The 17,328-nt window shown below is 29.5% G+C and overlaps 4 protein-coding genes across 5 annotated transcripts; 3 read left to right on the top strand and 1 right to left on the bottom strand.

Annotated features, from left to right (window-relative positions):
• Nucleotides 1–1,172: 1,172 nt before the first annotated feature.
• Nucleotides 1,173–2,718, top strand: LOC111040885 (WD repeat-containing protein 61). Its single transcript, XM_022324951.1, has 2 exons — nucleotides 1,173–1,871; nucleotides 1,931–2,718. The coding sequence occupies exons 1-2, from the start codon at nucleotides 1,373–1,375 to the stop codon at nucleotides 2,401–2,403; spliced, it is 972 nt and encodes a 323-aa protein (XP_022180643.1). The 5' UTR covers nucleotides 1,173–1,372; the 3' UTR covers nucleotides 2,404–2,718.
• Nucleotides 2,719–6,010: 3,292 nt separating this feature from the next.
• On the top strand, nucleotides 6,011–8,110 carry LOC111040888 (formin-like protein 3). Its single transcript, XM_022324954.1, has 5 exons — nucleotides 6,011–6,350; nucleotides 6,446–6,492; nucleotides 7,031–7,229; nucleotides 7,313–7,375; nucleotides 7,482–8,110. The coding sequence occupies exons 1-5, from the start codon at nucleotides 6,203–6,205 to the stop codon at nucleotides 7,946–7,948; spliced, it is 924 nt and encodes a 307-aa protein (XP_022180646.1). The 5' UTR covers nucleotides 6,011–6,202; the 3' UTR covers nucleotides 7,949–8,110.
• A 2,853-nt stretch (nucleotides 8,111–10,963) lies between these two features.
• Nucleotides 10,964–12,055, top strand: LOC111040891 (mitochondrial import receptor subunit TOM22 homolog). Its single transcript, XM_022324956.1, has 4 exons — nucleotides 10,964–11,236; nucleotides 11,327–11,432; nucleotides 11,493–11,620; nucleotides 11,698–12,055. The coding sequence occupies exons 1-4, from the start codon at nucleotides 11,099–11,101 to the stop codon at nucleotides 11,758–11,760; spliced, it is 435 nt and encodes a 144-aa protein (XP_022180648.1). The 5' UTR covers nucleotides 10,964–11,098; the 3' UTR covers nucleotides 11,761–12,055.
• Nucleotides 12,056–13,945: 1,890 nt separating this feature from the next.
• LOC111040890 (zinc finger protein 511) lies at nucleotides 13,946–16,531 on the bottom strand. 2 transcript variants are annotated; one of them, XR_002605260.1, is made up of 5 exons: nucleotides 16,232–16,531; nucleotides 15,965–16,169; nucleotides 15,784–15,899; nucleotides 15,571–15,711; nucleotides 13,946–15,126 (listed from the first exon to the last, which is right to left on the bottom strand). XR_002605260.1 is itself a non-coding variant. In XM_022324955.1 (4 exons), exons 1-4 carry the CDS (start codon nucleotides 16,381–16,383, stop codon nucleotides 15,624–15,626), a joined length of 561 nt encoding a protein of 186 aa, XP_022180647.1. In that variant the 5' UTR covers nucleotides 16,384–16,531; the 3' UTR covers nucleotides 15,307–15,623. The 2 variants fall into 2 exon arrangements, 1 of the variants encoding a protein (XP_022180647.1); XM_022324955.1 differs by lacking the exon at nucleotides 13,946–15,126 and having other exon boundaries at nucleotides 15,307–15,711.
• Between the last annotated feature and the right edge of the window lie 797 nt (nucleotides 16,532–17,328).

The following is a 17,328-nucleotide window of genomic DNA, read 5'->3' on the forward strand; positions in this document are numbered from 1 at the left end:
AATACAACTTGTTGAAACTTTAACCTATGTATAAGCTCAACTTTGAATAGACATGACATTTCGATGACATTTCTAGATCAATAAAAAACGATATAAGCTTTACAGGATGATCCATCTGTCGTTAGACATTGAGTATTCCAGAAAACAATAAAATTTTTGAAAATATACATTTTATATAATTTTAATTCGTTATACGACAATGAGTTTTAATGAGTGTAGTAATGGACCAATATTGTGAAGAATATCTTTCTTCCTCTCCATTCTGCTCATCAGAATTTTAAATACTTAAAATTGATAACTATTATGATACTACCAACTACTAGACCGAAATTCTCCGAAAAATATTCTTCTTTCTTTAGAAGTTTAGAATAAGGAATGAAAAATACACATTGTCATTAATAAAAGATTAAAAAAATGTATAAAAATATTGTCTTTTCACGAATGTTAAATGTAACGAATAAATGAGTATTATTTAGTTTGTACATATATAGATAGCACTTGCAAGAATTTTTAATTATTTTTTTACTATAAAAATATCTGTTTTGATCAACAAACCATTATTAACTAAGCGGAAAGAGCTTATAATAAGTCTTAAAGTCAACCCACGTAATCCGCATCTCTACCAAGTGATCCAAAAGATACATTTTACTTTTTTGAACGTTTATTGTCTTATCTTCAAATTAAACTAAACTACTGAGTTTTTTATAGGAAAAAGTATAGGTTAGTGGTCACTATCATAGAGTATTATAACTCTTGTTTCCTTTATTTCTCGGACAAAATAAATCTTGAATTGTTCAATTATATATTTTCATCTATACATCCTTAATCGATTCATTGTATTTTATTACTATAGCTGTATACTTATATAAATAATATAATATCGAGTATTGGGTACGGCACCCATTTTGCGTATGTCCACTCTTCTAATTATAATTTGACGACTGAAATTTAAACATATAGTTTTTATGAAATAATGTTGGATTTTAATAGCATTAGGTTTTTATTAAAAATAAAAATGAGCTTCTCGTTCTTAAACCACCAGGGCATGCATGTAGCTAAATTGCATAGCTAATACGCCGTCTTACATTTTAAGTTCTTCACAATAAAAACGTAATCCACAGTTGGCGACACTGTTCATTAATTCTAGGTTATGTTGATAAAACATTTCATTTGAAATACCACTGTTTACAAATAATTACAATGTTTACAATTCGCATAAAAAAAAATTAAAAATCCTGCAAAGTATAGTACGTTTGAGTTACCGGTTTTCAAGTACATACATGTGAATAGTCTTGTGTCTATTTATACAGTTTAATTGTTTCTTAATGTTATACATGTAATTGAATGCCAGGTGAGTAATTCTAGTTCCGTCATGCATACTTTAGCGTACAAACACAGTAATGCTCATGATGATAGTATTTGGGCATGCGATTGGGGTGAATTGCGAACTACAAAAACCATAGATCGAGACGATTTAGATAAAGGTGATGAATCTGACGAAGAAGTTCAAGAACTTTCGTCAGATTGTATAGTTACTGGTTCCATTGATGAAACTGTGAAAATATGGAATTATGATAAGGCGACCAATCTCAATCTTGACAAAACGCTTAGTGAACACACACTAGGTGTGATATCTGTTGCACTGAATTCAGATGCATCGATAATTGCATCCAGTGCATTAGATTCCACGTTAATGTTATGGAACACTACGACAGGAGAAAAAATAAAAACATTCTCGATTGGACCTGTTGAATTGTGGACTATTGCATTTTCACCAGATGACAACTACATTATTTCTGGAAGTCATTCTGGTAAAATTAATTTGTTTGGCGTTGAAACAGGAAAACAGGAACAAACATTTGACACTAGAGGTATTTTAATGAACCTAAATTATAAATGTAAAATTAATTTACTTTTTTTTATTTAATAGGAAAATTTACATTGAGCATAGCTTATAGTCCAGATGGTAAATACATAGCTTGTGGTGCTTTAGATGGCATCATTAATGTCTTTGATGTTTTGTCCGGCAAACTTACTCACACACTTGAAGGACATGCTATGCCAATTCGATCATTGTGCTTTTCATCAGATTCAAAATACTTATTAACGGGAGCAGATGATGGTCAGATGAAAATCTATGCAGTTCATCATGCTGAAGTATTGGGAACCGTATCTGGTCATGGTTCATGGGTACTGAGTGTAGACTTTTCTCCAGACTGTAAAAGCTTTGTTTCGGGCAGTGCTGACAATACGGTTAAAGTCTGGGATGTAGCCAACCGTAGTTGTTTAAATACATTAAAAGAACATAAAGACAAAGTATGGTGTGTGAAATATAACTCAACTGGAGATAAAATGGTGTCAGTATCTGAAGATGCATCAATTAATATATATTCATCACTTTAATTATCTAACTAACTTCCTGTGTATATAATACTAAATAATCGTTTTTGTATTGATGTACATAATATATTATAAACAATACACACCTATTTCAATTTTTGTCAGTGTAAAAATTGTAGTTAAATTTAGATCAATAAGAGTTAACACAATTGCCTTATATCCTTCGTTTTGTTTTTTTTTTTAAATCAACAAAAGAGTTAGTAAATTTTACTTGATATAATCCTAAAATATGTATTAAATGGAAACTTCTGTTTTCTTATTTAAAATTGCCCTATAATATTTGAGAATTTGTATCCATTAAACATCAAAAAGCTTGTAGTTATTTTTTAAACTTATACTGTTTTGTAAAAAAGTGTTAAAAGCATTTAAAATCTTACTCGTGTGTACAATTGATCTTAAAAAGATATAGATTAAAGTATGCATTTTATTTAATGGTATTAAAATGGTAAACCTTTTGGTAGTAAAATGTCTCCATTCGAGCCATTATCAAACTAATTTAACAGTTCAACTCCAATGTCGGTTATACATATTTTTAGAAGTGGCCGACATGATTTTACCGGTTACTGCATGTTGCCAATTGTAAGATTTTAATTCGCTCTATAGTCCATACAGTTATGAATGGCCGATAAAAATTTGTAATTTGTTCTGCTCCGCCTATTAAAAACTTAAAACAAAACTGGTTACCTTACATCAACTATGTGATAACACTCATTGGTGTTCAGCTTGTCAAAAACTTAAAATAGATCTTTATGAAGACATGTAATCAGGCATTTTTTATTGTTTAAAGTAAAAAGTAAGAGTTGTATTATACAGAGTGTATCAGAAAGACCTGACAATTTAAAATTTGATACTATTTAAATGTACGATCATTTTATGGATACCAAATAATTTAAGTCTAACTTATGTCCAAAAATTCCAAAAAAGAATATTTTAAAAAATGAACTTCTTAACTTAAATAAATGTCATAAGTTTTTACCATCAATATTTTTCTAAAAATTATATTTTATGTATTAGCTATTTGGAATTTTTTATTTTTAATATTATGTTCTTACTATGTAAACGCCTATAAAATATTGATTAAAATAAAGTTAATAATTTAATATCATTTGTCAGGTCATACTGTTACACTTAATAAATCTACAAAAAAAGAGTTAGTTAGGTACCGATCATTCTCATACCTATTTGTTCCTTTAATAATTAATTTATTCCAGTTCTGATTTTTTAAATTTTTTTAGATACTTAAGGACCCTATTTCAATTTGGTTAATTTGTATGCCATTTAATGAGTGTCATGTTAGGATACAATCTTCTTTTCTCGGTTAAGAACCAACCTTTCTTATTGTAAATTGCTGCAGATGATTTTTTTGTAAATGTTCTAATAAAACTTATCTATATCAAAATGTTATCAGTCTTTTAAGAATTATTTAAATGTAGGTATATAGCTAGTAGCATAGTCCACAAACATGGTTTTACAAAAATATAAAATGGTTGTAATATTGTATCTAGTGTTTGAAATACTTGGGAAACTTTTTGAAAAACCTTGAAAATTACAAATGGTTTTATTTTTATTAAAACAGAAGCTATAGATGTGTTATGCATTATGAGTAATACTAGTATCAACTAATCTTAAATATAACCCAGATTTAAATTTTTATGAAAAGGGTGTTTATACCCTTTCTTGTAAAAATTGTATATCTACATTCTACACCAATGCTAATAATAATTAGTCATAGCTATGAGTATACCTAGATTTTAATGTTTTAATACTTGTACTAAGCCATTTCATACATTTTATAATATGGTCATAAATAATAATGTTCAATGAGTAGGTAAGTACCAAATAATTCAAGTTAACAGTAAAATCCATTTATCAAGAATATTATTAAAGCGGAACAAAATACAAATTGGTCGAAATGTGAATGAATAAATAGACACGAAAATACCTTATTTTTTTTCATTCAGAAACCAAGAACGGGTGGGAGCTGTATCACAAGAGTGCCACCTGTTTCCGTATCGTTTATTCACATAATGTAAGTTGTACATTGTTGGGGGCCTCTAACCACCTAGAAAAGCTGGTCCTCGGCACACATAAGGTATTAAATACCTAGGTGGTAGATTGTAGCCCATAAATATACAATATTAGGATGAAAAAGCATATAATAACCTGTTGTATCATGCATAACATGTATAATATAATGATGTACAGACGTACAGTGTACACCTAAAGGCTAAGACCTAAACAGGTTATAGTTAAAGAATTAAAGTGTTGCCGTGTTGGTCAAAACCCTTCATACATGAAATTAGTTTTATGTCGGTAGGAAATTTTTTTTATCCTATTTGATTTCCTTGGGGACATTTTTTTAGGTTTCCATATTATATAGGTATTCTTAAATACATTTTCCACTGTCACGAATCATGATCCCATTGAATTCCTTACAACAACCTCTAACATCAATCATAGTATTTTTAAAATAAAACATAAATTTACGAAACAATAGTCAAATTATATTAATACTCTATGGAGTGAGGACTGTAAGTAAACCATTTATAGTTGTACTGACTATTGATAGATATACAAAATGTCTATCAATATTAAATTTGAATAGGTATATACATTCGAAATTTACATTTTTGGTAGACACAACCTTCCCCCCCCCCCCTACGAAAAAAATGTCTAGTCACTCCCCTGACCCAACGCATGGCATCCAGGATAGGTTGTATTCTATCATCCTAGATTTGTTGTAAGTACCTAACTATAACTGATAAAAGTTAGTGTTAGTTATAATCACAGATAAAAGATTAAAGATGTTTCAATTTTCTTTAACATCAAAGCAGCATGTTTAATTGTAGTCGAAATGAAAACTAGGAAAGTGAATCTAAAAGGTAGGTACTCTGGAGCGTCAAAAGTAAAAAGTTCCTAATAGTTTTTAAGACGTCAGGAAAAACCAAGGACCTACGAGTATAAGTTTTATAGTTCGAAAAAATTGAAATCAATTTTTATTTCTAGTGGAACTCTAAAAAAAAAACCGTAGGAAGTAGGTATATACAATTTTCACTGAATTCTATTAGTAATATCTATGCATCACACAATTTTTGAATTATGCGCTATTTATGTGCACAATAGATTTAAATCAGAAAACATTCAAAATATTTTGACTCATTATGTTCAATGATTATGTTGAACAAGTTATAGGTATATACAATTTTGGATTTTTATTATTTTTTTTAAAATGAATGTCGATTAAAAAATTCGTTGGATCAAAAGCCTTGAAAATGTTATACCACGTTCGTCATACCGCATAGGAGATTAAAAATAATTATACTATTTGTCTCCTGGCTTGAATAAGAAAACCTAACAACGTATACTATACCTGTACACAATGTGTAAATATGCAATTCAGTTTACTCGAGTGTTATTACATTCAGTTCTGACTTTATAAGCATTTGCATTGCGAATATTATGACTTATGAGTTTAATTGTTTAATCACTGAAGTCTTACGTGTTAGTGTTGTCGGGATGTTAGCATTTTTGAACATAAGACATCTGATTGAATCGTTTCATGACGCACGGAAGAACACGCCAAAGAAATTGGTAAAATTATTATTGGTACTAAGTATTATAATTTGTTAAATTGTTAACATATACCTGAAGTATATCGAATTACCTAGGTTTGGTTTTTAGAATATTCCTTAATACTTCACGATCGTCACATTTTAATAATAATAATATAGGGTCGAACGATGCATCTATTCGATGTAGGTCGTTGGTACCATAAAATAATATGTGATTATTATTTATTCTTATGCTTAAGGTAAGCGTGAGTGAGAAATCATTAAACGCAAGTGTTCGAGTTAATTTAGATCCGGCAGCTAGTAGTATTGACATTGAACAGTTTCAAAAAGTGATAGAAATAAATCTGCAATTAGAAAATAGATTGACCGAGTTGGAAGGTAGTTGTTTCATAATAATATGATGGATACCTATCTAATATTAATATTTTCGAATATTAAACAAATATGTATCTAAAATAATCATTATTATGTAGAAATGATTCGACGCCGTGATGAAAAACAAAAGATTCAAGATCTAAAAGTAACTTACCTATTACCTATCTATTACCTATCTAAAAACCGCGACCGAGAGCGGCTAAACCACTCCGTGTGTAACCAGCTTTACAAGTGCATAACATATACAAATCAAATGTTACATTCAGCAGTAAAGTAACTTTAAGTTACTAGTAAAGCTTCGCTAGCTTAAACATTAGAATGAATTGAACTCTTATACAATTTGCATCTTAGATTATTATCTAGGACATCGCATAGGCTTTTTTTTTATTAGATTACTATCTTAGCTTTAGTTTTTTTTCACTTTAATTTCTAATATCCCAGACCTAAACGTGATCTGCTAAGCATACAACTGCAGTCTATGTTACGCACTTGGAAGATGAAGACAATACACGTGGGTACCTATACGTCCTCTTAACTCAATTAAAAATGATCATAGACTTGACCAGTTCTAAATTAATTTATAACCTAAGTAAAGTATTATTTTATTTCGCATTCTGCAGTTGCGTCGGCTTGAAGATCTTATGTCATCGAAGTTGACACAATCTGCACACACTCAGACCGAGAGCGAATTTTCCCTATCCACGGTGCAAGATTTAAACAACGAGGTAGACAACAAATTGTCAAATTTGAAACAATCGTTGATGGAAAAAATTGACGATGAATTCATGACCATCGGCCGTGACGTTAAAAGTGTCAAACACTGTTATGGAATGTTGAATACCAGTTTACACGAGATGGAAAATAAATTGATTTCATTAGAAAGTAATTAGTAATTTTTATCTAAAACACGTATGTCATTATCATATATTATATATTATGATTTATGATGTTTTTTTTGTATAAAGGTAACTCGGAGAAGCCGATACGCAAATATAACAATATTAAGACTAGGATTGCAACCCTAGAAAGTATGATATACATTGTCTATGTAATATTGATGTATACTGCATGAATCAATTTTATAGTTTTTACTTGACAAATTTTTTTTTATGTGTACGATATGTATGTGTGCAGGAGATGTAATGAAAAACACATCACACATCATCGGGATGAACTATTCGCATCGTCCGTTGGAATGGACTGGACCACAATCCTTCGGGTCCGCTGGAATGCTTTCTTCCGATAACCGCTGTTACGGCGAACCAGCTGCAGCATTCGCTACAGCTCCATCTTTCTATGATATGCCACCAATGGCAAAACCCGGGCAGAGTGTAGCAGTTTTGCCTCCATCGCCACCTGCACCCCCGGCGCCAAGTGCATTTGTGCCTCCGCCGCCACCTGCACCCCCGTCGACTAGTATAATTTGTCAACCACTGCCACCCGCACCCCCGGCGCCGTTGTCTCTGAATGCTCCGAAGAAATCGGATTTAGACAAATCCCAAGGAATTCCGAGGATCCTAATAACCACCGAGATACTAAAATCTGTTGTACTCAAGCCACCTGGCGAGAGGAAGAGAATTAGCAAATCCGTGACGATATAATCGCTGCGGTATTTTTGAAAATTATGTGCCTACCGCATACCAAAAATATATATGTAATTGTTGTTAACAAATATATAATTCATAGAAGTTGTCAATCATGGTATCATTGTTAACAAAATAAAAAACGGGTAATTGTGTGTCACTCTACTGTACAGAAGGTTACAATTTACAAGTACACCCATGGGTCACTGTAATGGATGGTGTTAAATTTGAATCCGATGATATAATATTATAATATACGAAAAAATAATTCTGAGCGGAAACAGTTTGTCCGAATAGGATATTTTATATTATTTTTATATTTTTACTAGCTGATCCCGTGCACTCCGTTGCTCGTTGAAAATGTTAAATCTATATATGATACTGGCTTGTTATAATGCGAGCAGTACATTTTCAGGTTGGATACTATATTATATTATTATTATCGTACCGCAAGCTAGGCGTATACTCTATATTATGAATAATATATTTTATTTTTTATTTTGACTGTGGATACGCCGATGAGCGGCTATAAATGCGACCCTGCAATCTTAGTAGGAAATGTGTGAAAATTCGATTTGTCATTTGTTATTAGTTTCTTTTTTACCAATAACTAATATAGGTAACGCATTTGCTTGGATATTCAGATAAAATTAATTGTTTTTTTTTTGGCTAAACTAAATAATTATAATGATTGTGTATTATTCCATGTCGATACCGACCTGTTTTGGAACATCTGTGGTTGCCGAGTTTGATTGTTATTTATTTTCAGCCAGCGACTATTTCTTACTAAAAAAAGGTATAGGTATGCAATTTACAAGTTTATTTTAATTAATAATAACTAATTATTTATTAACTTTATCGGACTAAAAGTATGCCTAACACCTTCTCTGTGATGTACTCTTTGATTTTAAAAAAAATGCACGACCATCCATTAAGTAGTTTTCTCGGTTAGCGCGGTCGAAGAAAACCCCTTGCAATTTTATATAATAGTAAAGATTATTAATACGATAGTCGATAAGTTGAATTATTATTAAATTTAAATCATCATATTTGAATATAAGAATATATTTTAGTAGTTTCAAGTACTACCCACGAATAATATTTTTTAATTACAACAAAATAACTAATATCGTTATTCTTGGTTATATGTAATTTCATCGAAATTTGAACTTAAAATAACTGTACAAAACACTGTGTTTATACTTTTTTGGTAACTCTTCAGTAGCTCTTTAATAGCTCTTTAGTCTTCAGTATAACCTTATTACAAAAGTAAATTCGAAATAGTTACAACTTCTAAAAATAATAGTTTCGAAAAAGCAATTTTTGTATCATAATTTTAACCATAAAAAACAAGTGTTTAAAAAAAAATTAAAATAATAGGTGGGACAGTAAAGTTTATTTGTTTGTTTCCATACTATGTCTTATGTAGCACCTCAAAACGAATACAAACAGTATGTATATAATAATAATATGTATTATGTACTATACTACTATCATCTGCCCTACTTTGATAATGTACCTACATGCTACATACAAATTTAATACACGACAATACAAACTAGTAGCATGCTCAGCTTGTGTGCCAGACGTTTTAAAATATTTATTCTTATAAGTGATTCCTTCCGGATAGACGTGAGATGAAATATCCACGTGTTTTTTGAATTGAACAGTACGCCTATATTTTAAAGGAGTTTTTCGTTGGAATTGGGGGATTGTTGATTGATATGGTGAAAATGATGCATTGGGATTTATCTACTAAAAAAGAGAAACCTGAAGCAAGAGTCGAGGCTTGTAGTCCTGATATTGCTTCATGCAGGTAGTTTATAGTTCTATTCGGATTGATAATTGTATTGTAGTCAAGTAGTAGGTACCTACTGTGTACAACAACAACATTACGGGCGGCTGTAAAACATCTAGCAGTGATGTAGCCTGATGGGACAAACGTACATATTTTCAATAATTATTGTGGAGTTTAGCTTTAGACTGAACACGTCATATCGTACGCTTACCTTAATGTTACGCTTAATGTTATGTACCTAACTATTAAACTATGTAAATATTTAATAGATACACCGAACCAAACCACGCTCGCAGTGCTGCGTTTATTTGAAATATTAATTACAGAAATAAACTAATATTCTATTATAAATTCAATATTAAAAAATCAAACACGGATGAAGTAATTAAAAAGACTACAATATTTAAAAGCAAGTAAGTTCGACATAAAGAAAACGTAAAAACGTTAGTCCGAATAACGTTAGTTATTTGCAAATGTTTTATGATACATATAAGTTCATTGCTTATTTTTAATCATGAATAATTATGATTAATGATATACATATTGTTTACCTAATATCATATTCGATTTTTTCCGTTCATTTTTTTTTCATTTTTTTTCGTTATAACGTTAAAAATAACGTCTTGAAGCCCTGAAAAGTAAAAACTAGATTCAATTTGTTACCAGAAAACCACTTGAAACCACTAGAACTAATGATACATTTATCGCTCATTTACTACGTATTACGTGTCTACGTTATTCGGAATCTAAAGCTGAGCTTTTATAATTATGAATGCATTATTAATGTTTGTTATACTCAATTATAGAATATAATTATCATACCCATATAAATATTTGTGATAGCCTCCGATCAAATATTCAAATGCAGTGAAACCAGAAACCGTCAACAAGATATTATGTTTAAATTTAAAAAAAACTTTCAGATTTGTATTTTGTAATACTATTTAATTTTTATACAACTATAGCATATCAATATTACACTATATTTGCATAAATCTAACATCGTACCATGTACATTAGCACAGATTATACAAGGATAATTATTTATTAAATTGTTATACTGTTAAACTGTTAGTAAATTTGTTTAAACCACGAAATAAAACTCAAATATAATAATAACCCGTGTGAATTCATTCTCTGTAATGTTGTCAAGGAGAATGGAAATTGGAAAGCTATACCAGACAGGAACAGCTGATAAGAACCTAAATTGATTGTTTATTTGATAAAGGCTATCAAGCGGCGTTGGGTGAATTACAGTGAATGGCCATAGTGTGCTACTGTGCAATACATCATAATCTTTTTCCATTTCCACACATTTTCACTTCGCTCCTCCTACACTTATTGACACTGCTACCGGTCGTGTTAGTCTAATGACCACTGCGGAGGACTTAGGATTGTCGGATTCGGACAAGGTTCAACCTTGGAGCACAGACAGCGGCATGGAATCGATGACTGACAGCAATAAGGATCTAACACCGACGTCTGAAAACTTCGATGACGATGAAGAAGTTCGTTAATACACTTATATAATATATACTATTGTAATCAACATTGCGTTATTCGACCACTCTTTTGTACATATTTTTTACCATGTGTAGGATGAAACTTTGGGTGAACGCCTATGGGCATTAACTGAGATGTTTCCAGAGTCTCTAAGAAACAGCACCAAAAAGATAGTTAATACCACTGGTAAAGTCATCTTAGGTAAGATACTAGTTTGTATTCATCACAAAATATCGCCAACTAATTCAAAACAATTTACAGAAACTTACTTATTTGCTTGTACTTCAACATGGTATGTCTCAACAACAGCGGCTCTGTTGCTTATGCCCGTATTATTTGAAACTGAACGCATACAAATGGAAGAAGCGCAGAAAAATCATTCAAAACAAGTAAGTGTCTTAATTACATATTTATTACTAAATAAGTATATTTTTAAGTTTGATAATACATTTTTGTTTTGTTTTAGCTTCTTCTTGGTCCTGGTAGTGCTGGAAACTTGGGTGGTGGAACTACTATGTTGCCCAATTAATATATTTTCGTCGTATGTTATATTTTTAACCTATCTACCTTAGTTTTGGCTGAAAAAAATATTTGTATTAAATTCACGTAGTCTTGGAATTTTATTTTTATTACTTTTTTTTTACTAGGAATAAGTGAATTTAATTTAAAAACATAATAAAGACACTTAAAAAATTATATTTATTATGAAACTTGTTTACAAATCTGAATAATAGATAATTATGTCATTTAAACGTGTTTGAGTAGTCCTATATGTATGTCACAACTCATTTAACAAGTTGTATTAATAAAAATGTATATTATAATTTGAAGATTTAATTCCTTTCAACATTAAGAAAAAATTAATTTTACCACATTTTTTTATGAAAACAAAAGTGATAAGTGTTTGTTATACATATAATAATGATATTTTTTCTCTGAGCTATTGTCTACAGACAGCTCAATAATGTTAACCTGTAAAATTGTATGTAAGTTAATTAAACAATTTTATTTGCAGTACATGTGTAAGTAATTTTTTAATTATTGCTAGCTTACTTATTATTTTTACATGTGTTTAAAACTAAAAAAAATAATCCTTGATAGACATTTATCATTTAAATGTGTGAAACGCAATTATTTTTATAAGGACTAGCTATGAGTTCAACAACATGATGGATCGCTTACCATTTACTAATGAGCTATTTTACCACTATTTCCGTATGTGCTCATGGAGAGTGAATTGTATATGTGAATCAGTGTCAACCTTAGCCTTCAGTCGTGTTTGTGTAAGAGGACTATCAGGCTCTAAGATTTATAAAATATGTTGTGTAACTACCATAGACATACATTCCCATAGGGACGTTGAAGTCAAGTGGCCATATGTGAACAGGGTAATGTTTACAAAATCACTCAATATATAATATATTTATACACATTTATGTGGTATATTTGTATATTATCAACCATACAATTTTGGCCTTTGGCATATGGCTGTCCGACTTCATTATTATCCTGTAGTCGGCTAACTAGTTGTTTTATATGTCTATGGTAACTACCGATTGTTTTTGGAATACGTCATAGATTAAATACACTTATATTGTTTAGATAGTTAACTAATGAGCACTACAGTAAAATAATAAAATATAATATAAAATCATTTAGTTTTTGAGTGAGTAAGAAATGTATACACTAATACACTTATTGCTGAAAACTTAAATATTTATTATAATTCATAATAATTAATAACTTTGTTATTACTGCTATAAAAGCAGTATATTCCCACATCAATTCTAATTATTTGTAAAATAGTTATAATTTTTAATTAAAATGAATCATAACAATTTTGATTCATAAACAAAGTATAATATAAAAATAAAATAAGTAACTGGTCAAAATTTAAAATTATATGTCCATCTAATTTATTATTTGTTATTTATTGTGCCAGTTTGTAGGTCTAATCTATTGAAGACGATAAAGCAGAAGATTACTTAGAATTCTTCACTACATAAGGTATTAGAAAAGGACTTGTTAGGAAGACTTTGTTTGAGTGTTTGAGACAAGAAGACTCAGTTCAAAAAAGATTGCTGGAGGGTTGGATGTTTGACTTGAAGGTTCTAGTGGCTGCTTGCCTGAAAAAGAATTTATTTTGCCACAACACTATGCTTGGAACGTTACCTAAAAAAATTAATTCATTCACGTTCAGTCCTTAAAAAGTGAACTTATTCACATTCATGTTTTTTTCAAATGAACACGTCCACACTCCACATTCACATTCATTAAAAAAATGAATGTGTTCACTAGGTTGTTCATTTAATTTTTTATGATAGGAATTAAAATAAAAAAATATTATATTATAAAATTAATCAATATATTTTAAACATTATCATATTTATTTAATGACAAATAAATTGAGCATCTTAAAAATTGTTCAAATCTATTAAAATATAAACTCGTTCAAGTTTAATTTAATAAAAACAATTGAAGTTTGAGTGTCGTTCACTAATAAACATGAACGACATTCTTTCTTAACACTGCACATCATCTATAGTTATCTGTTTATTTGTAAAACTAAAACAATACAATTATTAATAAATAATTAATACAATACAACATTATTTATAAGCATTGCAAATAATAGCTGCTTTTCACAAACAAAATTACGAAGAGAAAAATTATGATTACATAAACTTAAATAAAACGTAAACAAAAAACAGATGAAAATGTATCCAAATAGCTGTAAATTTTAATTAATTTAAATGTGAAACTTTTTCAATTTTAGATAGTATTGGATTTAAGTGTAAATAAATAATAGGATAATTGGTTTGATCACACTATCCTAAAAGTTTCTTTGTTTTTGAGGCCATTAAAACATTACCGTGTGTATGTTGGCTGGATTGGATGAACAAATTAACCATTATTAAATTAAAACAGTTTCCTGGACTATGTGAAAGTTTCTTACCACAAATTCCTAATCATATTGTAGATTGTAACCAGAAAATGAAGATTTTGAACAAGAACATTGAGTATTATACTATTCTTCATAAACAAAAACAAATTTAAAAAAAAAACGTGAGCCATTTGTTTTCAAGTATTTAAGCTTGACATTTAAAATCAAATTTTGTTAAATTTAACACTGCTATCTTGTAGTATTATCACTCTATGACAGTATTTAAATAATATTATATTCTTGTAAGAAGTAGATGATGTAAGAGTGATTTTAATGACAAAATAAATAAGACTAAAAGTTACTATAAAATAGGTAATGTATTATATTATCAACAGTGTTATTGTCATTGTCTAGTTATTTATCACTTACAAATATACACTATTAAATGTTCTTCTTTTAATTAATAATTAGAAATGAAAAATTAAAATATTGGTGCCATGTCCCCTAATAAAGCATAGCATGTGTCCCTTTAATTGATTTCTTTTCACCTTGTCTAAATAAAATACCTGCAATAGTTAATTATATTTATAAAATATTTTTTTTTTTGACACATTTATTTAATTTGTATAATCTGCATAAAAATATTCACAATAAGCACAATAGAGGGATATATAGCAGGTCATCGGTCATGGTTGACTTGATTGAGGAAGTTATTTAATAATAATATGACGGGATGGTAGTAGATAGTGGACTAATTTATAAATATATAAAATTCTATTATTATGCAATATTATACATTGGAAGCATATCGGAAATTGTACCACACATATTTGTTCACAATTTTTAGCCTCAGAGTCCTCCATAAACCTTCCAACTTATGACGCATTGAGTATGTGCATTAAATACCATCATTGTAATAACGTGGTAGAGCGCATGCAATTAGGCCCGTAACCACTAGTAGAATCTATGGTTGAGTGTATAGAAAAGGCAGCTCATTTAACGACATGTCACCTAAAATCATTAATGTTTGTAGAAAAATATGTATTTACTGTCAAAAATTGTTCGACACAATAGCAATTATTTCAAATCAATTAAAAAAAATGCTCACATAAGGACCATGACTAATTGTTTTATTCTTTATATCAATATTCAATATTATACAAATAGTATTATTTTATTTTACACCTGGCTCATAATTAATTTTTATAATAAAATTAATAGATTATATTCTGATAAGTTTTTCAAGGCCTTTATATGTTTTCTTAAATACGGGGCCCCTTAAATAAAAGGCTCCTGAGGCTTTTGGTGTACCAGGCAGAAACTGGAGTGAAATAAAATAACAATTTGTTCAAACCATTTTCTTTATTTATTGATAAGTATTTAGTAGGTATAAATATAATAACTCACAAAACAATTTTTTAAGTAATTTAATTGATTTCAAACAGTAATTCATACTTAGTTTCAAAAAAATTGAATAGTCCATACATTGCTGCATAGATCACATTAAATTAATTTATAGCCATGCTTGACTCTACCATAGTTTCTAGATCTGGCGGCGAAGTATATTTAATTTTCTTCTTATTTTTCTTATTTTTCCTTAAGAACAAAAATAAAAAATATATTGATTTGTCAGTAATGGTATAAAATAAATAGTCCTTTTATTATTACTTATTTCCATAATGCTGCAAGAAATTCTTTGAGATATTATGAATTTCTTTACAGTGAATATTTCGTGTTTCACAATCCCAAAACTGTGTTGGACATGTTTCAATGAAACATTTGAACTGTAATTGTATATAAAAAAATTAATCAAAATATTTTAAATAAATATTAATACTTTGAGTAATACCATTGGTTTTTTAACACAGGAGGCTTCAAAAAAGTTATCATGTGTTTCGCTCACATGTAAATCCAAGAGATGTGCCGATTGTAAGAGCTTACGACAGATAATGCAAGTGTAACGATGATTTGCATTATAATGTAAATCGTAATCAGGTATCGATGTGAAATATGAAGTACAACCATTCACATTGCATTGAAAACTATCAGTAGATCTGAAAGTTATTTTAGTTATGGCCAGATTTAAAATGCTATTCAATAGAAAAAAATTGTCTACCTTTGTTCATCGGGTTGTTCAAGAATTTCAAAAACTCCTACTCGTCTATAAACTTTCAACGAATCGTCGACTGTTTTGAAAAGATCATCGACTACATGTTTGTGCCCTGTGCCAAGATCAAGTAATTGTTGAAGTCTCTCCATGCTTGTCATAACTTATATGATTACAAATATAGCGTTATTCTACTTGAAAGTTCTTTTATTATTAATTATGACAAACTATAAACTATAATTCAAACCGGTGTTTTCTTTTATAAATTAATATACAGTGAATACTGAATAGTGTATAGTGTATATACCAATAATACCATACTATCACAGAATATATTATTTACCATGGTCTTAGAAGATAAGGTCGGGACTCTACTTATCATTGTATCCGTTTACATTGGACATTTTAGTACTTATTTAATCCGCTATTTTCATAGCGCCTCTGTTCCAATTTTCTGAATTCAACTATTTACCAACTTCTTACCATCGAGTTCGAGTAGTGGCATGCATAACCTTTTGTTCCAAGAAATGTTTGTTCCACAAAATATTTGTTCCGAAATACTTATTCCAAATGTGGAACAAATATTTATGGAACAAAGTTTATTGGCACAAATGATTTATGGAAACAAATGTTTTATGAAACAAAAGTCCAACGAAACAAACAGTGCCGCAACTAGTGATAAAAGGGCCCAGGTGCAAGTCAAATTTTGGGGCCCCCTATTTCAAAATTTTTTGTCTTACAAAATTGCATAGCACCAAAAGCGCGATTATGGGTAGGCTTACAACTCCCTGATAGCAAAAATTCCCTGAAAATAATAAAAACACATAATTTCCTGTCTCAGCTAGGGAGCTAAACATTTTTTATTTTAGTTCTCCAAATAATACCTATACATATTGCATTACAAGTACAATTTTAAAAAACAACAATTTTTATCACTTTATTTAAAATAGGAAGTTCCTGTTTTTGATATAATTTTATTTACAAAAATAGATTAAATAATTTATGCATATAGGTTCCCTTTTAAATGTAAATCTTATGTGTTTTTATCTAAGTTTATATTTTTTAATTTGTATAAATAAAACATTACATTAGGTACCTTAATAAAG

The sequence above is a fragment of the Myzus persicae genome, unplaced genomic scaffold (genome assembly GCF_001856785.1).
Source record: "Myzus persicae strain clone G006 unplaced genomic scaffold, MPER_G0061.0, whole genome shotgun sequence".
NCBI classification, from domain to species: domain Eukaryota; kingdom Metazoa; phylum Arthropoda; class Insecta; order Hemiptera; family Aphididae; genus Myzus; species Myzus persicae.

What these genes read in the sequence shown, in the direction of transcription:
- LOC111040885 (XM_022324951.1), top strand. Translation starts at nt 1,373, where the DNA reads ATGCATACTTTAGCGTACAAACACAGTAATGCTCATGATGATAGTATT. An exon ending in ACAAACATTTGACACTAGAG is followed by an intron (nt 1,872 to 1,930) that starts GTATTTTAATGA and finishes TTTATTTAATAG; the next exon opens with GAAAATTTACATTGAGCATA.
- LOC111040890 (XM_022324955.1), bottom strand. Translation starts at nt 16,383, where the DNA reads ATGACAAGCATGGAGAGACTTCAACAATTACTTGATCTTGGCACAGGG. An exon ending in GAACAACCCGATGAACAAAG is followed by an intron (nt 16,170 to 16,231) that starts GTAGACAATTTT and finishes AATAACTTTCAG; the next exon opens with ATCTACTGATAGTTTTCAAT. An exon ending in CCTGTGTTAAAAAACCAATG is followed by an intron (nt 15,900 to 15,964) that starts GTATTACTCAAA and finishes ATACAATTACAG; the next exon opens with TTCAAATGTTTCATTGAAAC.
- LOC111040888 (XM_022324954.1), top strand. Translation starts at nt 6,203, where the DNA reads ATGCTTAAGGTAAGCGTGAGTGAGAAATCATTAAACGCAAGTGTTCGA. An exon ending in TAGATTGACCGAGTTGGAAG is followed by an intron (nt 6,351 to 6,445) that starts GTAGTTGTTTCA and finishes ATTATTATGTAG; the next exon opens with AAATGATTCGACGCCGTGAT. An exon ending in TAAATTGATTTCATTAGAAA is followed by an intron (nt 7,230 to 7,312) that starts GTAATTAGTAAT and finishes TTTTGTATAAAG; the next exon opens with GTAACTCGGAGAAGCCGATA.
- LOC111040891 (XM_022324956.1), top strand. Translation starts at nt 11,099, where the DNA reads ATGACCACTGCGGAGGACTTAGGATTGTCGGATTCGGACAAGGTTCAA. An exon ending in CACTGGTAAAGTCATCTTAG is followed by an intron (nt 11,433 to 11,492) that starts GTAAGATACTAG and finishes AACAATTTACAG; the next exon opens with AAACTTACTTATTTGCTTGT. An exon ending in AGAAAAATCATTCAAAACAA is followed by an intron (nt 11,621 to 11,697) that starts GTAAGTGTCTTA and finishes GTTTTGTTTTAG; the next exon opens with CTTCTTCTTGGTCCTGGTAG.